The sequence below is a fragment of the Lissotriton vulgaris genome, chromosome 7, assembly GCF_964263255.1.
Source record: "Lissotriton vulgaris chromosome 7, aLisVul1.2, whole genome shotgun sequence".
In the NCBI taxonomy this organism is placed as follows: domain Eukaryota; kingdom Metazoa; phylum Chordata; class Amphibia; order Caudata; family Salamandridae; genus Lissotriton; species Lissotriton vulgaris.
The window spans coordinates 1,225,182,328-1,225,196,968 of NC_141695.1; the positions used below are offsets into that span (position 1 = coordinate 1,225,182,328).

At 43.8% G+C, this 14,641-nt stretch overlaps 1 protein-coding gene across 1 annotated transcript in view; it reads left to right on the forward strand.

Annotated features, from left to right (window-relative positions):
* LOC147703285 (uncharacterized) overlaps window positions 1-14,641 on the forward strand; it is a 243,233-nt gene that overhangs the window by 44,719 nt on the left and 183,873 nt on the right. Inside the window, exon 5 of the mRNA XM_086929485.1 lies at window positions 9,861-9,911. Within this exon, the coding sequence (XP_086785611.1) occupies window positions 9,861-9,911 (51 nt within the window). The remainder of the gene's footprint in view (window positions 1-9,860; window positions 9,912-14,641) is intronic.

Sequence of the window (14,641 nt, forward strand, 5' to 3'; positions counted from 1 at the left end):
AAGCAGCTGATCTGGGGTATAATATAATCTATGGCAGTATCATATTTGCCAGATTTGGGCTGAAATGGTCGAGGTGTATGGAGCTGCCAAGACTTCTTTTCATTTATCATTGTCTAATGTTCTTAGTTTGGTTTCCGAAGTTGCCCCTAGAAGGACCAAAAGGAAAGCACTAGTTTTCACTGATCTATAAAACTATGATATACTGCCTTTCCCCATTGGCACTAAGATCAGTTTGGCTTCTAGAGGGTTAAATTCAGGTAGATACTGGAGTTCCGCCTGGAGGGGGTACAGTATGTGATGCAATTTGAGAATGTAAAAAGCTGGGACCTTAATAGGCTATACTCATTATGTAAGTCCTTGTATTGTTTCATGGCATCACCCTTACACACATCTCCCAATGTAAACATCTTGATGTTATCTCAGCCTTTAATTGCTAGGGCTAGTGTTTTGTAGGGGAGTCAATTGCTCAACCAGAGAAGAGTCTCCTGCGTGGTTTGCAGTGCCATCCACTCACCTTTAAGGCTGCATGTCAAGCATGCAACCTTGATGTTGTAGGTCTAAAGAGGCGAGTTGGGGTTTTAGTTTGATATAATATATGCAGTTGACCCCTGTTGTAGATCAGATCTAGTTCCTGTCAATACCATAAGTCTACCCTATCTCCAAATATCCAATCTTTAACAGTTGTAAGGTGTGCAGCCTGAAAGAACAGCTGGATGTCTGCCATTGCAAGGCCTTCCTCAAATGTGGATTGCCTGCATTTCACCGATATTCGTGGTTGCATGCCCATCTATAGAAGTTTCCTAACTATGGCATGTACGGTATTAAAGAGGGATCTCAGGACAGTCTGTGGGAAATTTTGCAGAGTATATAAGAGCTTAGAAAGTGCTATAATTTTATGAGTGCTATTCTGCCCATAATTAATGGAGTGTCCACCATCTGTACAGGTACTTATTGAGCTGCTCCATGAGTAAAGGGATATTAAGATGCCAGGTCTGCTGAGGCGATCAGGCAACATGAATCCATAGGTATTTAAAATGGTCTGTTCTGAGTTGAAGCTTTGGTTGCCATGGCACCTCTACTATCCTGCCCGCAATCAGTACTCAAAGGGACTTGTCCCTCTTTACTCTCAGTCCCGCTGCTTATTCATATACTATTAATATCTGTACAAGCCTCCTTGTTGCTGGGACAGGATAAAGGCAGCATACCATCTGTATAGAGAGAGAGATGCAGTTTTCCGGGAGGTTGCACCACTCAATGCCCTATTTTGTATGTCTCTTCTTAGCAATTTGGCCAGAGTCTCAATCACTGTGGTTAAGGGGAGAGGAACAGTGGGAATCCCTTTCTCGTACCCCTTTTGATCTCAAATGAATTGGATAGGCATTTGTTAAATAGTATTCCCACTCGGGTCCTGGATTTTGGTATGTAGAGGTAGACGAGGGAGCGGGGACCGAGAGTCATTTTCTCCAAGACTTGGAACAAAAGGGCCCACCTGACCCACCTAAAGCCATTGCAATCCCAATTAATTAAGGAGGTGATGACTTTTATTATTCTATTCTCCTGGATTTTGGCATAAAACCTTGTCTCTACATTGATGAGGGAAATTGGAAGAATTATGAGCAAAGATCTGAAGGCTTTACTGATTTATGTAGGTCCATGATTGTGTCATCTGCCTGTCGCTGGGGAAACAGCCTTTCTGTGTTGATTCTGCAAATAATGATGAAAATGGGGGCTCATCAGAGGCACATACTTGAAAAAACAGTTCTAATGGGAATACGTTGTAGCCCAGGTTTTTTCCTGATTCTAAGGCAGAAGTCGCTGCCTTGCAGTTGAGAATCTCTTTTAGCAACATGGGCGAGTCTAGGGCTTCTCTGTCTGCTCATGATAGTGAGAGTAGATGGAAATCTGCAATGGTGGGGTTATAAGTTCATTATGCGGTTGTGTGACCGGGCCTAACAAGGCTTGATAGTAAGCTGCACGTGCGTCCGGGATACCCTATGAATCTGTAATCACATTATTGGCAACCGCTTCAGGTAGTAGGGTGCCAGCTGCCAACCTATGATGCAATTAACAAAACTTGTTGCCAAACTCATATATGCAGCTTTGGGAAGCCAGCTACACTTGCTTGGCAGTATCTATTGCTACAGTCCTCGGTTGATCCCTCAATATCTCAAGCTGTTGAAGTAGAGGGAGGATATTGATTTGAAAACCTCTAGCTTCAGGCTCAGCACCTCTAACTCAAGGGCCATGATGTTAGCCTTGTGTTTTCAGCATTCAGCCTTGACGAGTGACATTAGAAACCCGTAGATGACAGTTGTAACAGCCTCCTACAGTGTCACTGTTGAGCCAACTGATTTGAGGTTAAGCAAAAATGATTCTTCTAGGTCTTCATGCAGCAAGGCGACTATGTCGTCAGACATAAGCCACCACAGGATAAACTTCCACCAATAATTGTGTCTGCATTTGAGGCTTTGTACTTACAGTAGGAGTGGTGAATGGTCTGAGATTCCTCTGAGGAGCATGAATATTTTAGAGACATCTAATGAGAACTCTTGTGGTAGGACGAAGTAGTTGAGGTGGGAAACATAGTGGTGTGCTGTTGATCAATAAGTGTATCCACTCTACATATCCCCCCTTGCATGCCAAAAATCAACCAAACCTAAAGTAGACCTCCAATCTGAGAATCATGTTGGATGGTAGGTCTTTTCATCTCTCTGCTTGTTCATAACAGCATTGAAATCTCCACCTATTACTAGTTTCTCAGGTGGTAATTCGGCCATGAGATCAGTGATAGTGTGCAAAGTGATGCCTAATGAGGAGGGTGGGGAGTACACATAGATCAAGGACCAATGTTTGCTACATATCTGCCTAGAGGATCCTCTTTTGATTGTTGAACTATAATTGAGGAGTTTATATGGAAGAGTATGGCAACCCATTGAGAGCAGGACATGAATCCAGAATGAAATACCCTGTCATAACCTATCTACCGAGGAATACCCACGTGGTCACTTTTAGGTCAGTCTCTTTGAGGAAGAGGATGATCAGGGAATGCCTTCTGACAAAATGTATGACAGTACTCCTCTTAATCTTGTCATTAAGGCCATTCACATTCCAGTAAAGAATTTTGAATGTACTGAAGTGGGCTGTGTCTTATGCTTGCGTCACTAGGTAAAATTGGATACCAACATGTCACAGAGGGAAGCCTACATTGAGGTATGGGAATATTGTCCCCTCTTAAATTAACTTCCCCCTCCCCACACTTCTACTCAAGAAGCAACTGTTGCCCATTAAATTGTTAGGACTAGAACTGTAAGCTGAACCCATGGCTTAGCACTTTGGCTCTAGTTCAGATGTGGGCTACACTTGTGATGTGGGGATAGCACAGCTCAAGACCCGCTGCTTAAATAAGGAATATGCACCACATGTGCACACGTCCCGACACATGCACCTAGCTCCTCTACCATCTGCGGTCAGATGTGAACCCAGTCCATCAACAGGTAAATGTATACACAGAAGGAACACTGTCAGTTAGAATAAGCATTTTCCATGGTCTGGCCTGGGATGTCATTACAGTGGTCTTCAGGGTTGTGTGGATCTTTGTCTCGTGCCACATTTTCTCCTATTCAATATTTCTCCTGACGGGAGCAACGTCTACCAAGGCAGCCCATCTGTCACGGTAGGCTGTCACAAAAACGATCTTCTCTAGACAGAAGAGGGTGCGCATGGATTTGCCTACCTGCAACCAGTCCAATGCCCCATCAGTTACATCACAGAATCATGCTTTAATGTTGTGCAGGACCTTGGGATACAATGGGAAAAGCGACATGTAGATAAACTTAATCGCTTTGAGTTTTTGTTTGACTTCGGAGAAGGGTTTGTGCTGTTGCCTGAGAGTTTAGTCTGGAAAGATGGTAATGAGGTTGGAGTCAGAGGGTGGCACCTCAGTTTTCATGCCCGCTTGGAGAATGGCATCACAATTCTTCAGTTAAGGAGGCGGACTTTGAACTGGCTTGTGGGAGTAACTTCGGTCATATCGGTCAATGATTGATGTGCCCATTCCACTATAAAGCCCATAGAAAGGTACTCCTTTGGGGCACAAGAGAGAAGCCATGAAGTTATTAACTGGAAGGGCTGGGGGGTCCCTCTATACCATCCAGTACTCACACAATCCAGAGATTGTTACAATTGGGAGCCTTTGGGTTTGCAAACACCCATCAGAAAGGTTCAGCTTGGTTCCATTGGCAGAGTATGCTTGGTGCTCACATCTGGGTGGGCACACCTTCCCACTTAGGGTGGCACACCAAAGCGTACAAAAAAACTATATCTAGCTGTTGAGCCTTAACTAGGGCAAAAACGGTCCTGGGTTGATTGAATTCTGGTTCCGAGAGAACCTGGCCTGGCAGTTCGAGCTGGACTGCTCCCACTGGAGTAGGGTCGAGACTGATTTGCATATGGCTGGCTCCAAACTCAGGTGTTATAGTATGCAAAATAACGATGGGTTAGGATGTACCCCGAATAATTGCTGACATTAATTTGAGCACTGCGTCTATCACTTTTTTGTATACTTTAGTGTGCCATCATACAATCTCAGGGAGAAAATTACAAAAAACAATTTGATGGACAGAATGTAGATCAATATCTTACATTCACCCCAGTACAAGGATCTGGGCCTAAATCCATCGTTTTTTGCACTCCACACCACCCTGGGTCAGATAATGGCTTTATGTAAGTAATATCTAGGCTCCAGGTGGTGCAAAATGCGGCTGCCAGGATCCTCACAGGCACAAAGAAACGCTGCTCTGCTAAACCTGCACTCAAAGAACTCCACTGGCTCCCGGTGGAGCAAAGGGTCCAATTCAAAGAAATGTGCCTTACCCATAAAATCCTGCACGGAAAAGCCCCCCCTGTCCTTAAAGATCTCGTGACTCCCTACACGACTAACAGAACTCTTCGCTCAACCAACACCCATCTGACCCAAATACCCAGGATCAAGAGAACCCGCTCTGGAGGTCGGCAGTTCTCATATCAGGCGTCTAAGATGTGGAATACTCTCCCACCGGACCTCCGGGCCCAACCTAATCTCATGTCCTTTCGTAAATCCTTGAAGACATGGCTGTTCCCCTGATCTCTTCATAACCCCGCCTGACCCTCCCTCTGGATTTCAGTTAGCGCTGGGACGCTCCCGGGCAGCCATGCGCTCTATAAATCACCTTCTATTCTATTCTATTCTATGCAAATCAGCTCTGACCCTGTGCCCCATGGGAACAGTCCAGTCCGAACTACAACAGCCATATCTTTCCCAGACCGGAATCAAGCATCCGAGGACCGGACCGGTTTCGAGGTAACACCTCTCATCAGCCCGGCTAGCTTGACTCCAGTGGTGTGGAGGCTCTGGGACCCACGTCTGAGCTACCCCAGTACACTCAGGGAGAAAATTACAAAAAACAATTTGATGGACAGAATGTAGATCAATGTCTTACATTCACCCCAGTACAAGGATCTGGGCTTAAATCCATCGTTTTTTGCACTCCACACCACCCTGGGTCAGATAATGGCTTTATGCAAATCAGCTCTGACCCTGTGCCCCATGGGAACAGTCCAGTCCGAACTACAACAGCCATATCTTTCCTAGACCGGAATCAAGCATCCGAGGACCGGACCGGTTTCGAGGTAACACCTCTCATCAGCCCGGCTAGCTTGACTCCAGTGGTGTGAAGGCTCTGGGACCCTCGTCTGAGCTACCCCAGTACACTCAGGGAGAAAATTACAAAAAACAATTTGATGGACAGAATGTAGATCAATGTCTCACATTCACCCCAGTACACCCCAGTACAAGGATCTGGGCCTAAATCCATCGTTTTTTGCACTCCACACCACCCTGGGTCAGATAATGGCTTTATGCAAATCAGCTCTGACCCTGTGCCCCATGGGAACAGTCCAAACGATGGATTTGGGCCCAGATCTTTGGACTGGGGTGAATGTGTGACATTGATCCACATTCTGTCCATCACCTGTTTTGTTTGCAATTGCCGCCATAAGTGTGCTGGGGATGCTCAGACGTGGGTCCCAGGCACTCCACACCACTGGAGTCAAGCTACCCGGGCTGATGAGAGATGTTACCTCGAAACCGGTCCGGTCCTCGGATGCTTGATTCCGTTCTGGGAAGGACATGGCTTTTGTAGTTCGGACTGGACTGTTCCCATGGGGCACAGGGTCAGAGCTGATTTGCATATCGCCATTGTCTAACCCAGGGTGGTGTGGAGTGCAAAAAAACGATGGATTTGGGCCCAGATCTTTGGACTGGGGTGAATGTGTGACATTGATCCACATTCTGTCCATCACCTGTTTTGTTTGCATTTGCCGCCATAAGTGCGCTGGGGATGCTCAGACGTGGGTCCCAGGCACTCCACACTACTGGAGTCAAGCTAGCCGGGCTGATGAGAGGTGTTACCTCGAAACCGGTCCGGTCCTCCGATGCTTGATTCCGTTCTGGGAAGGACATGGCTTTTGTAGTTCGGACTGGACTGTTCCCATGGCTCACAGGGTCAGAGCTGATTTGCATATCGCCATTGTCTAACCCAGGGTGGTGTGGAGTGCAAAAAAACGATGGATTTGGGCCCAGATCTTTGGACTGGGGTGAATGTGTGACATTGATCCACATTCTGTCCATCACCTGTTTTGTTTGCATCATACAATCTCAGGCAAGAATCAACCATATATAAATCAGTGTTGACCCCGCGCAAATAAAAACAGTCCAGCCTGAACTTCCAGTCTAGGCCCTATCTGAGCAGGAACAATTATGGAGGACATCAGTTTTTGCTGTTCATGCTAAAGTGACACATTTATGCCCAGAAAAGGGTCCCATTCTCAGTGTGCCAGAAGACTCCAACCACACATCACTGTTGAGGTCTAAGCAGGCTGAACCTAGTATGTGGTTGCTGTGTTCATATGTGGAGGAGACGTGGCCTAGTATTTTGGGCTGTGCAGTTCCTATTGGAGTAGGATCAAGACTGATTTGCATATGGCTGGGTCGCTGTCTAGTGGAATAGTAAGCAAAAAACAATCTAGTGGAATTCAGCCCTGGCTGCAATTAACTGCAGCATTCCTTCCATTAACGTTTGCTTGTCGTTTTCCCTATGGAGGCAAACATTATTATTCTGGGGGCTTTATATCACACAAACAAAAAACAATTATGCCTCTGAGTACTTTTATGTCAGAGTACTGCTTAAAGAAATATTGCCTGACTTAAATGGTGTGCTTTAAATAGCACTTACAGAAATACCATCCCATTGGGTGAATACTTTCGAGCATTAATACCAATGGGTGATATTTTTCTAAATAACATTTATGACAACATATTTATATTATATGATATTATTACTATGATATTTAACTGATGTGGCTTCATGACGATGTGTTTTTTGAATGTTAACATTAACAAGATTGGTTACTTTAAAGATTTTTAAGAAGAATGATTTAAAAAATACTATTAAGTAATTCCTTTCATCTCCTTCCACTATTTCTCTTTTAAAGATGCGCCTGGCTTTTCAAATCTACTTCCAAGGGAGATGCACTAGAGACACATTCTTCAGCATTACTTATTCATCCATTATACACTGGGGAAAGGATGTGGCTTAACGGGTATGGCGTCAATCTCAAATCTGGGAAAGTGGGCTAGAGTCTCAGCAATGACCCTCAACATGCTGTGATTCTGGGATTATGGGCAAATCACATAATCTCCTTTATTAAAAAATGAATGTGTCCTTGTTTAAAGCAACTGGTGCTCATGTAAAGCGCTCTGATACCTTCAGGTCAAGTTCGCGCTATATAAAACTCTGCAAAAAAACATTTCAAAAAATTGTTACATATCAGAACCACTTTTTTCGATGACAAATCATTAATGATCAATTTTCTACCTTTTTTATGATTGTGTCTTCTATAAATTGGCTCAATGATCTGATTTTGTCTAATAGAATGATAGGCTTGATTGAAAAAAATAATAGTTATCACTTGTAAGGTGGATCATCAGATTCCTTATAATCAGAAAATGGCCTGTAATATGCATAGCTGAGCAAGTGTTTAATAAATGAAAGGCCAGAAAGAGTTACACTGTGCATAGCGATGATATGTTTTGAAGCACAGAGTGCTTGATTCTTTTGTTAATGGCCTTTTCAGTACATAGTAGAATATAAACTGCATGACAATTCATGATCTATACAATTCAATTCTTTCTTTATTCGTCCTTCCAAAGACAGGACATAATAGATACACATAAATATAAACATCATATAAAATCAATCTTGTCACAGCAAATACAAACTCGTTTTCCATTTAAAAAGAATACAACAGCTCACAAATACAGTACTTTTTCTCGAAACTAAAGTGGCAGTGCAAAACACCTGGTTTCGTAAGTAGCAGCAAATTTATCAGATATGAACTAAAGTGACAGTGCAAAACACTTAGGTTCATAAATAGCAGCAAATATTATCTAATAGTGCAACAAAGAGAGACAACTGCAGCCATCAATAGCAGCAATTATTATAAAAAAAATACAAATAATAATCGGTCCTACAAAGGAGTTAGCAAATCAGGTAAACATTTTAACAGCAATACCGATGCATTCCATACAGAAAGTGATAAAAATGCATTAAAATTAAAACAACATACTCCTCTTTGCTAAAATGCACTTCAAAATGCTACCAACAGCAAAACAGACATCAAAATCACTAAGTTGCTGCAAAAAGTAGCGCAAGAGAGGTCTATATTAAACTACTCAGCAGCAATGTACATCAATCAACTGTCTGAAGATTGGCTTTTAACAAACATGTTGAATGTTTGTGGGAACGAGCTGCATTTGTGGGAAATCATGAAATGACTTAATTTCCTTTAAGTGTTAAGAAAGAAAATAATCCCCACATTTCTAAAGAAAATGTGCCTTATGTCCAATTTCATATAATGTAAACGTTAAACATGCATTTCAGACAAAAGAAAATTCTAGGTGCAACAACAAAATGGCAGATGTGTTCCACCTGATTTGGGAATGTAAGTTCGGGGACATCTCCATAAATGCCATCTACAATGCCCATTGAACAACTTTCATAATCCCTTCAGAGTTCTTACACCTGAATCTACACCTCTTTTCTGGTTACAGCGTATCTGTGTCTTGAAAAAAGATGGCTATTGCGAATCCCATGAGGCACAGGGTCAGACTGATTTGCATATGGCCATGTCTGAACTGGGGTGACAGAGTGGGCTAAAGAACGGTGATGGATTAAACCCAGATCAGTTGACTGGGGGTGAGTGCTTGTATTGTCAACGCTCCGTCCATCATTTCCTTTGGTTTTTCTTTATTGCGAATAGAACCTCATAGAATTTAGCTGCAGCCATTTTTTCTGTATCTAAGCAATATCCCCATGCACTCCGTTTCTATTTATGATATTGCAACCCGGTTATTATATGTTACATTTTCTGACTGAGATGACACATTTTATTTTCTGACAATGTTAGTCGGCTGATGCACTATTTTGGTATTCATTCCTTTGTTATTGGCTGTTTGTTTACAATGCCCATTCTTTAGGCATACGTCTGGCAAGTCTTTTACCTTTTTTAAGTGTCATTATTCGTTTTTCTTATAGCGTTGACTTGTTTTCTAGCACAATGGAATGATGACTATTATTAGATGATGCGCTACATGCTCACCTGTGCAAACTAAACGGTTGTTAGTGAGCATTTTGTGTGTCGCATCCCAGGGATCATGTTCTAAACTTCCAACGAGTTATCTACTATTGCTATTAATGGCACTCATTAATACTCAAGTGATCCTTGCTTTTATTGTAAATATTGCTTTCAAATTGTTTTTTCAGATGGACGCTGGCTGTGCAGTGAATTATATTCTTGGCACAGACGCAGAGTTTGTAAGTACACTTATGTCTTATTGAAAATAAACTACATCCATTGTATGATTTAATTACCTCGTCTCTTTTAATACAGCTGCTTGTCTAGCCAGTCCATTTGAGTGGGAGAAATTGAACAGTGCCTTATATAGCAATGCTCCCAGACTCCCATTAAAAGACAGAAGGCCTGAGAGTAATATGGGAAGGATGGTGGTATTTTACTTTCTTTTCTCCCCACGCCTCCCAGCCTCTCTCAGGGTGTCCACCTGTTCTGTGTTTTCACATTTTCACATATTCACATTTGGGAAAAACTCACAACAATATAGGAAATTAATATGTGTTCTAAAGAGGTCACTTACTTTTATACAAATGATTCTCAAAATGTTTTTGGGTAATTGCCAGTTTTGGGGATGGAAAGATGGTTGCAGAAAGCCTTGTATGTGTTTATATTTCTTTTAGAGAAGGTCATGTTTAGCATTAATCCCTGTGATATCCCTTCTCTGTCCACATGCTGTTGCTGTCTATCGTCACTCCAGATCCCTTGTAGATAAGTTGTATGTACCGACCTATTTAGAATTCTACGTGATTGTCCATTATAAAATGCTTCTAAATTGTGAGATATATGTTTACCCACGAGTGATTTGTTTCAACAAACCAAATGACAGTTGACCAGCTTGGTTTTCCACATTGCTGCTCTTCTCTCCGCTCCGCTGTCACAGAGGTCCAAACTATGGGGCTTATCCATGAGAGGCTTGCGCTGCCAGAGCATCACTTTTGTAACACTCCAGTGGCGCAACCCTCTCGACTATATCTATGAGGCCACGCAAAGCCACTTTGTAGACCGCAGCTAAAGTCGCTGAGTTGCCATTCTCTGCACCAGGGAGGAGTTCCCTGGGTATTGCAGTAGGTTTTCCCATGCAACACCCATGGGGTTTGACGCTGTCCCAGATTTACTTAATCACGTAAACCTGGAGAAATGGCAACAACTTACACCTCCCCAAGAGCAGGCGTAGCAAGGAGATATATTTTTATTTCTCTTCATTTTTCCTCTTTCCTTGTGTGCTGCAGAAAGAGAAAATGCCTCCTGGGATTGTTTTTGTTCAGTAAGGTCCTCTTCCTGCACAAAAAACGAATCCTGAATGCAATGCAGACACGCTTGCACCATGTTGCATGGTTGCCTGTGACAGCGCTAAGCAGCACATCGTGGGCCAGCACAGGAGGACAGGAACTTGCTTGCTTAAATATGGTGCGTTACTGCCCTTTCACATTGGCATATGATAGCGCTGCTGCGCTAAGCCAATTCCCCATAAATAAGCCCCTATGTGTGAAGGAATTAGCATTTTGCCTCAGTTTCCTAGGAAGGAAGGAAGTTTATTCCATGACTTTCACATCCAATGTGGTGCAATAGATAAGTAGCATCCAAGGATTTATTACCAACAATCTCACATATTTCACATGCTGAGTGATTCGTGTGTTTCAGTGTCACTAGAAATCACACGACTGACTCAGCAGTCTTGTAGCAGAGGCACTGCCCGTTGTAACAATGTGCAGCTGATTGGTCCATTCTAAAATAATAAATAGGAATTGATTTGTTGTCTGGAGTAGCAGCAAATCTAGTGCCCACAAACAGAGGGGGAGCACAGCTTTATCTCACTGCTCTGTCTGCATCTACAAACAAGCATTTGCAATGCAATAGGTCTCGCATTAGGAAAGTTTGAGCTTTTGGTATTGTAAATGACACATTTTGTATTTATGCCTTGGTTTTGAAAATAGCAAAATTAATAGCTTTGTCTTTTACAATTCCAATAGTTTTAACTTATGCAAATGTGACACTGTAGCATTTGTAATGCAATATGTGTTGTGTTTACGTGACTTAGATGTATTGATATATTAAATAGCAATGGCTTTTTTTTCTAAATACTGAATACTTAAATAAAAGTTATTGTAATTTATAATGGCAATAGCTTAAACTTTTGTAAATAACTTTTGTGAAGATTATGTTGAGTGTATTTTATTGTGACGAAAATCCAAGAACAGAAGTGAAATAGTAACATCTTTTTGTGACATTTGTAATAAAGCTTGAAACATTGAGAGAACATATTTGAACCAGTTGTTGTTGAATGGTTGCACAGATTTATGTTGTGGTGGCAACCAGTGATGCTGTGGCGTTCAGTGATGTTGTGGTGCCCCCGAGTGATGTTGTGGTGCCCCCCAGTGATGTTGTGGTGCCCCCCAGTGATGTTGTGGTGCCCCCGAGTGATGTTGTGGGGCCGCGGAGTGAGGGCGATGGAGTGAGGGCAATGGAGTGAGGGCCATGGCGTGAAGGCGATGGAGTGAGAGCGATGGAGTGAGAGCGATGGGAGTGTATGTAGAGAGAGCGAGGGGAGTGTATGTAGAGAGAGCGAGGGGAGTGTATGTAGAGAGAGTGGGGGGAGTGTATGTAGAGAGAGCGAGGGGAGTGTATGTAGAGAGAGCGAGGGGAGTGTAGAGAGAGAGGGGAGTGTAGAGAGAGAAGGGAGTGTAGAGAGAGAGGGGAGTGTAGAGAGAGAGGGGAGTGTAGAGAGAAAGGGGAGTGTAGAGAGAGGGGAGTGTAGAGAGAGGGGAGTGTAGAGAGGGAGGGGAGTGTAGAGAGGGAGGGGAGTGTAGAGAGGGAGGGGAGTGTAGAGAGGGAGTGGAGTGTAGAGAGGGAGGGGTGTGGAGAGGGAGGGGTGTGGAGAGGGAGGTGAGTGGATAGGGAGGGGTGTGGAGAGGGAGGGGTGTGGAGAGAGAGGGGTGTGGAGAGGGAGGGGGTGTAGAGAGGGAGGGGGTGTAGAGAGGGAGGGGTGTAGAGAGGGAGGGGTGTAGAGAGAGAGGGGTTGTAGAGAGGGAGGGGGTGTATAGAGGGGGGGGGTGTAGAGAGGGAGGGGTGTAGAGAGGGAGGGGTGTAGAGAGGGAGGGGTGTAGAGAGGGAGGGGTGTAGAGAGAGAGGGGTGTAAAGAGAGGGGGTGTAGAGAGAGAGGGGGTGTAGAGAGAGAGGGGGTGTAGAGAGATGGGGTGTAGATAGAGAGGGGGTGTAGAGAGAGGAGGGGTGTAGAGAGAGGGGGGTGTAGAGAGAGGGGGGTGTAGAGAGAGGGGGTGTAGAGAGAGGGGGGTGTAGAGAGAGAGAGAGGGGGTGTAGAGAGAGGGGAGTATGGAGAGTTAAGGAGGTCCTTTATCTAAGATGACTTATTCATTACATGTCCTTAATTTACCAAGAAAATGCGAGAATATATCTTCACATTACCATACATTGAAAACGTCTTAAAGTATGTGCTTGCAACAAAGTGTAAACAGATCAGTGGCCTGTTTGCTCACACTACAGATTTTAAGTTTATTCCGGATCAAAAGCAGCTGGGGTGTTGTGTGGAATAGGAAATGTGTTAATTCCTTAACAGGTATTGACGCAATTCATGTCAGAATTGTTTCTTTCCTTACTTATTAAGAATTCACTGCTGCACATCTGGCAGTGTTTTTGGTCATCTAATGTTTGTATCATGTTGTCCTGGAGAAAATAAAAATACTTGTGCTATAGAGCTCACAGTAGGTTGTAGTAAAATAAGATTGTGTTCTCCAGTGCAAATGGGTGAAACTGGCTCACTTACGAGGCTAATACTGGAAGCATCATCACCAATGGCAATCAAAAAACTAGTTTTGACAGCGCACTATAGTGCAGTGACGTACAGTTGGAGAAGCACTGCAGGGGGGTGTTAGTGCTAATCATTTGCACCATGTTCCGGTCGCATGCACTACATTACCGTTGGCGGAATGTAGGGATCCTAAAGGGGTCTAACGTTTATTTTGTAGCTGTATTTTGGAAATTAAAGAAAGAAAGCTGTATGAAAAATGTAGACTTGCGTTTCGATGCTCTTTCAGCAACGTAATCAGTATTTACCAACTCTCTGTTGCCTGGAAGCTTTGCTACTGTACTGCGAGGCCTGCCTACATTTCCTAGGGGTGTAGATTCTGCTTCCTTGTTCCTATTTCCTCCGCATCTGCTACCTGTACTTTTCATGCCGGGCCAGTCTGCCTCATCAGTAAATTCAACTAGTGCTTACTAGGGACTGGAGACACGGTATGATAAAGAGAGCAAAATGAGGGAGGGCGCAGGATAGGGACTGCCATCGAATATAGTGCATCAAGAGGAGTCCTCATTAACGTGTAAATAGTGCGGGTGAGAGAAGAACTGAGCCGAGTGAGTGTAGCGAGCTCGCTGTATTGCGCTCAGAAAGTGAGAATTATCACAGCATGAGGCCCCAAAGTGATAATTATCACACCATGCAGAGAGACGCCCCACGCTGCTGGAGCACTCAACTGCGCATTATTTATAGTTGAGTGCTCCAGCAGCCTGGGGGCCTGTTGACATGCTGTGATAAGTGGGGTCTCATGCTGTGATAATTGTTACTTGCGGTGCACAAGCTGTTCCACTGTGAAGCGCGTTCACAGACCTGAATCGGCTCGTGCCCATACTACAATCGGCTCGTGCACAGGTCTGTCTCCAGGTCTGTCTCCCTTGGAGGCAAACGCGGTGACTATAAGTCTCGTTGGCGGCAGCGCTTCGCGCTGCAACGCCAGCGAGACCTAAAAATGACCAAAGCCTGACTGGGCTGTGAGCTTCCAAGTGTAAATGAGGAACAGCATGTTGAATAAATCATCATGCAATTTTGAATTCTTGTCATGTAGCATATCTCTCATGTGGATTACTCACATCCGGAGCCATTCTCATGATGGACATC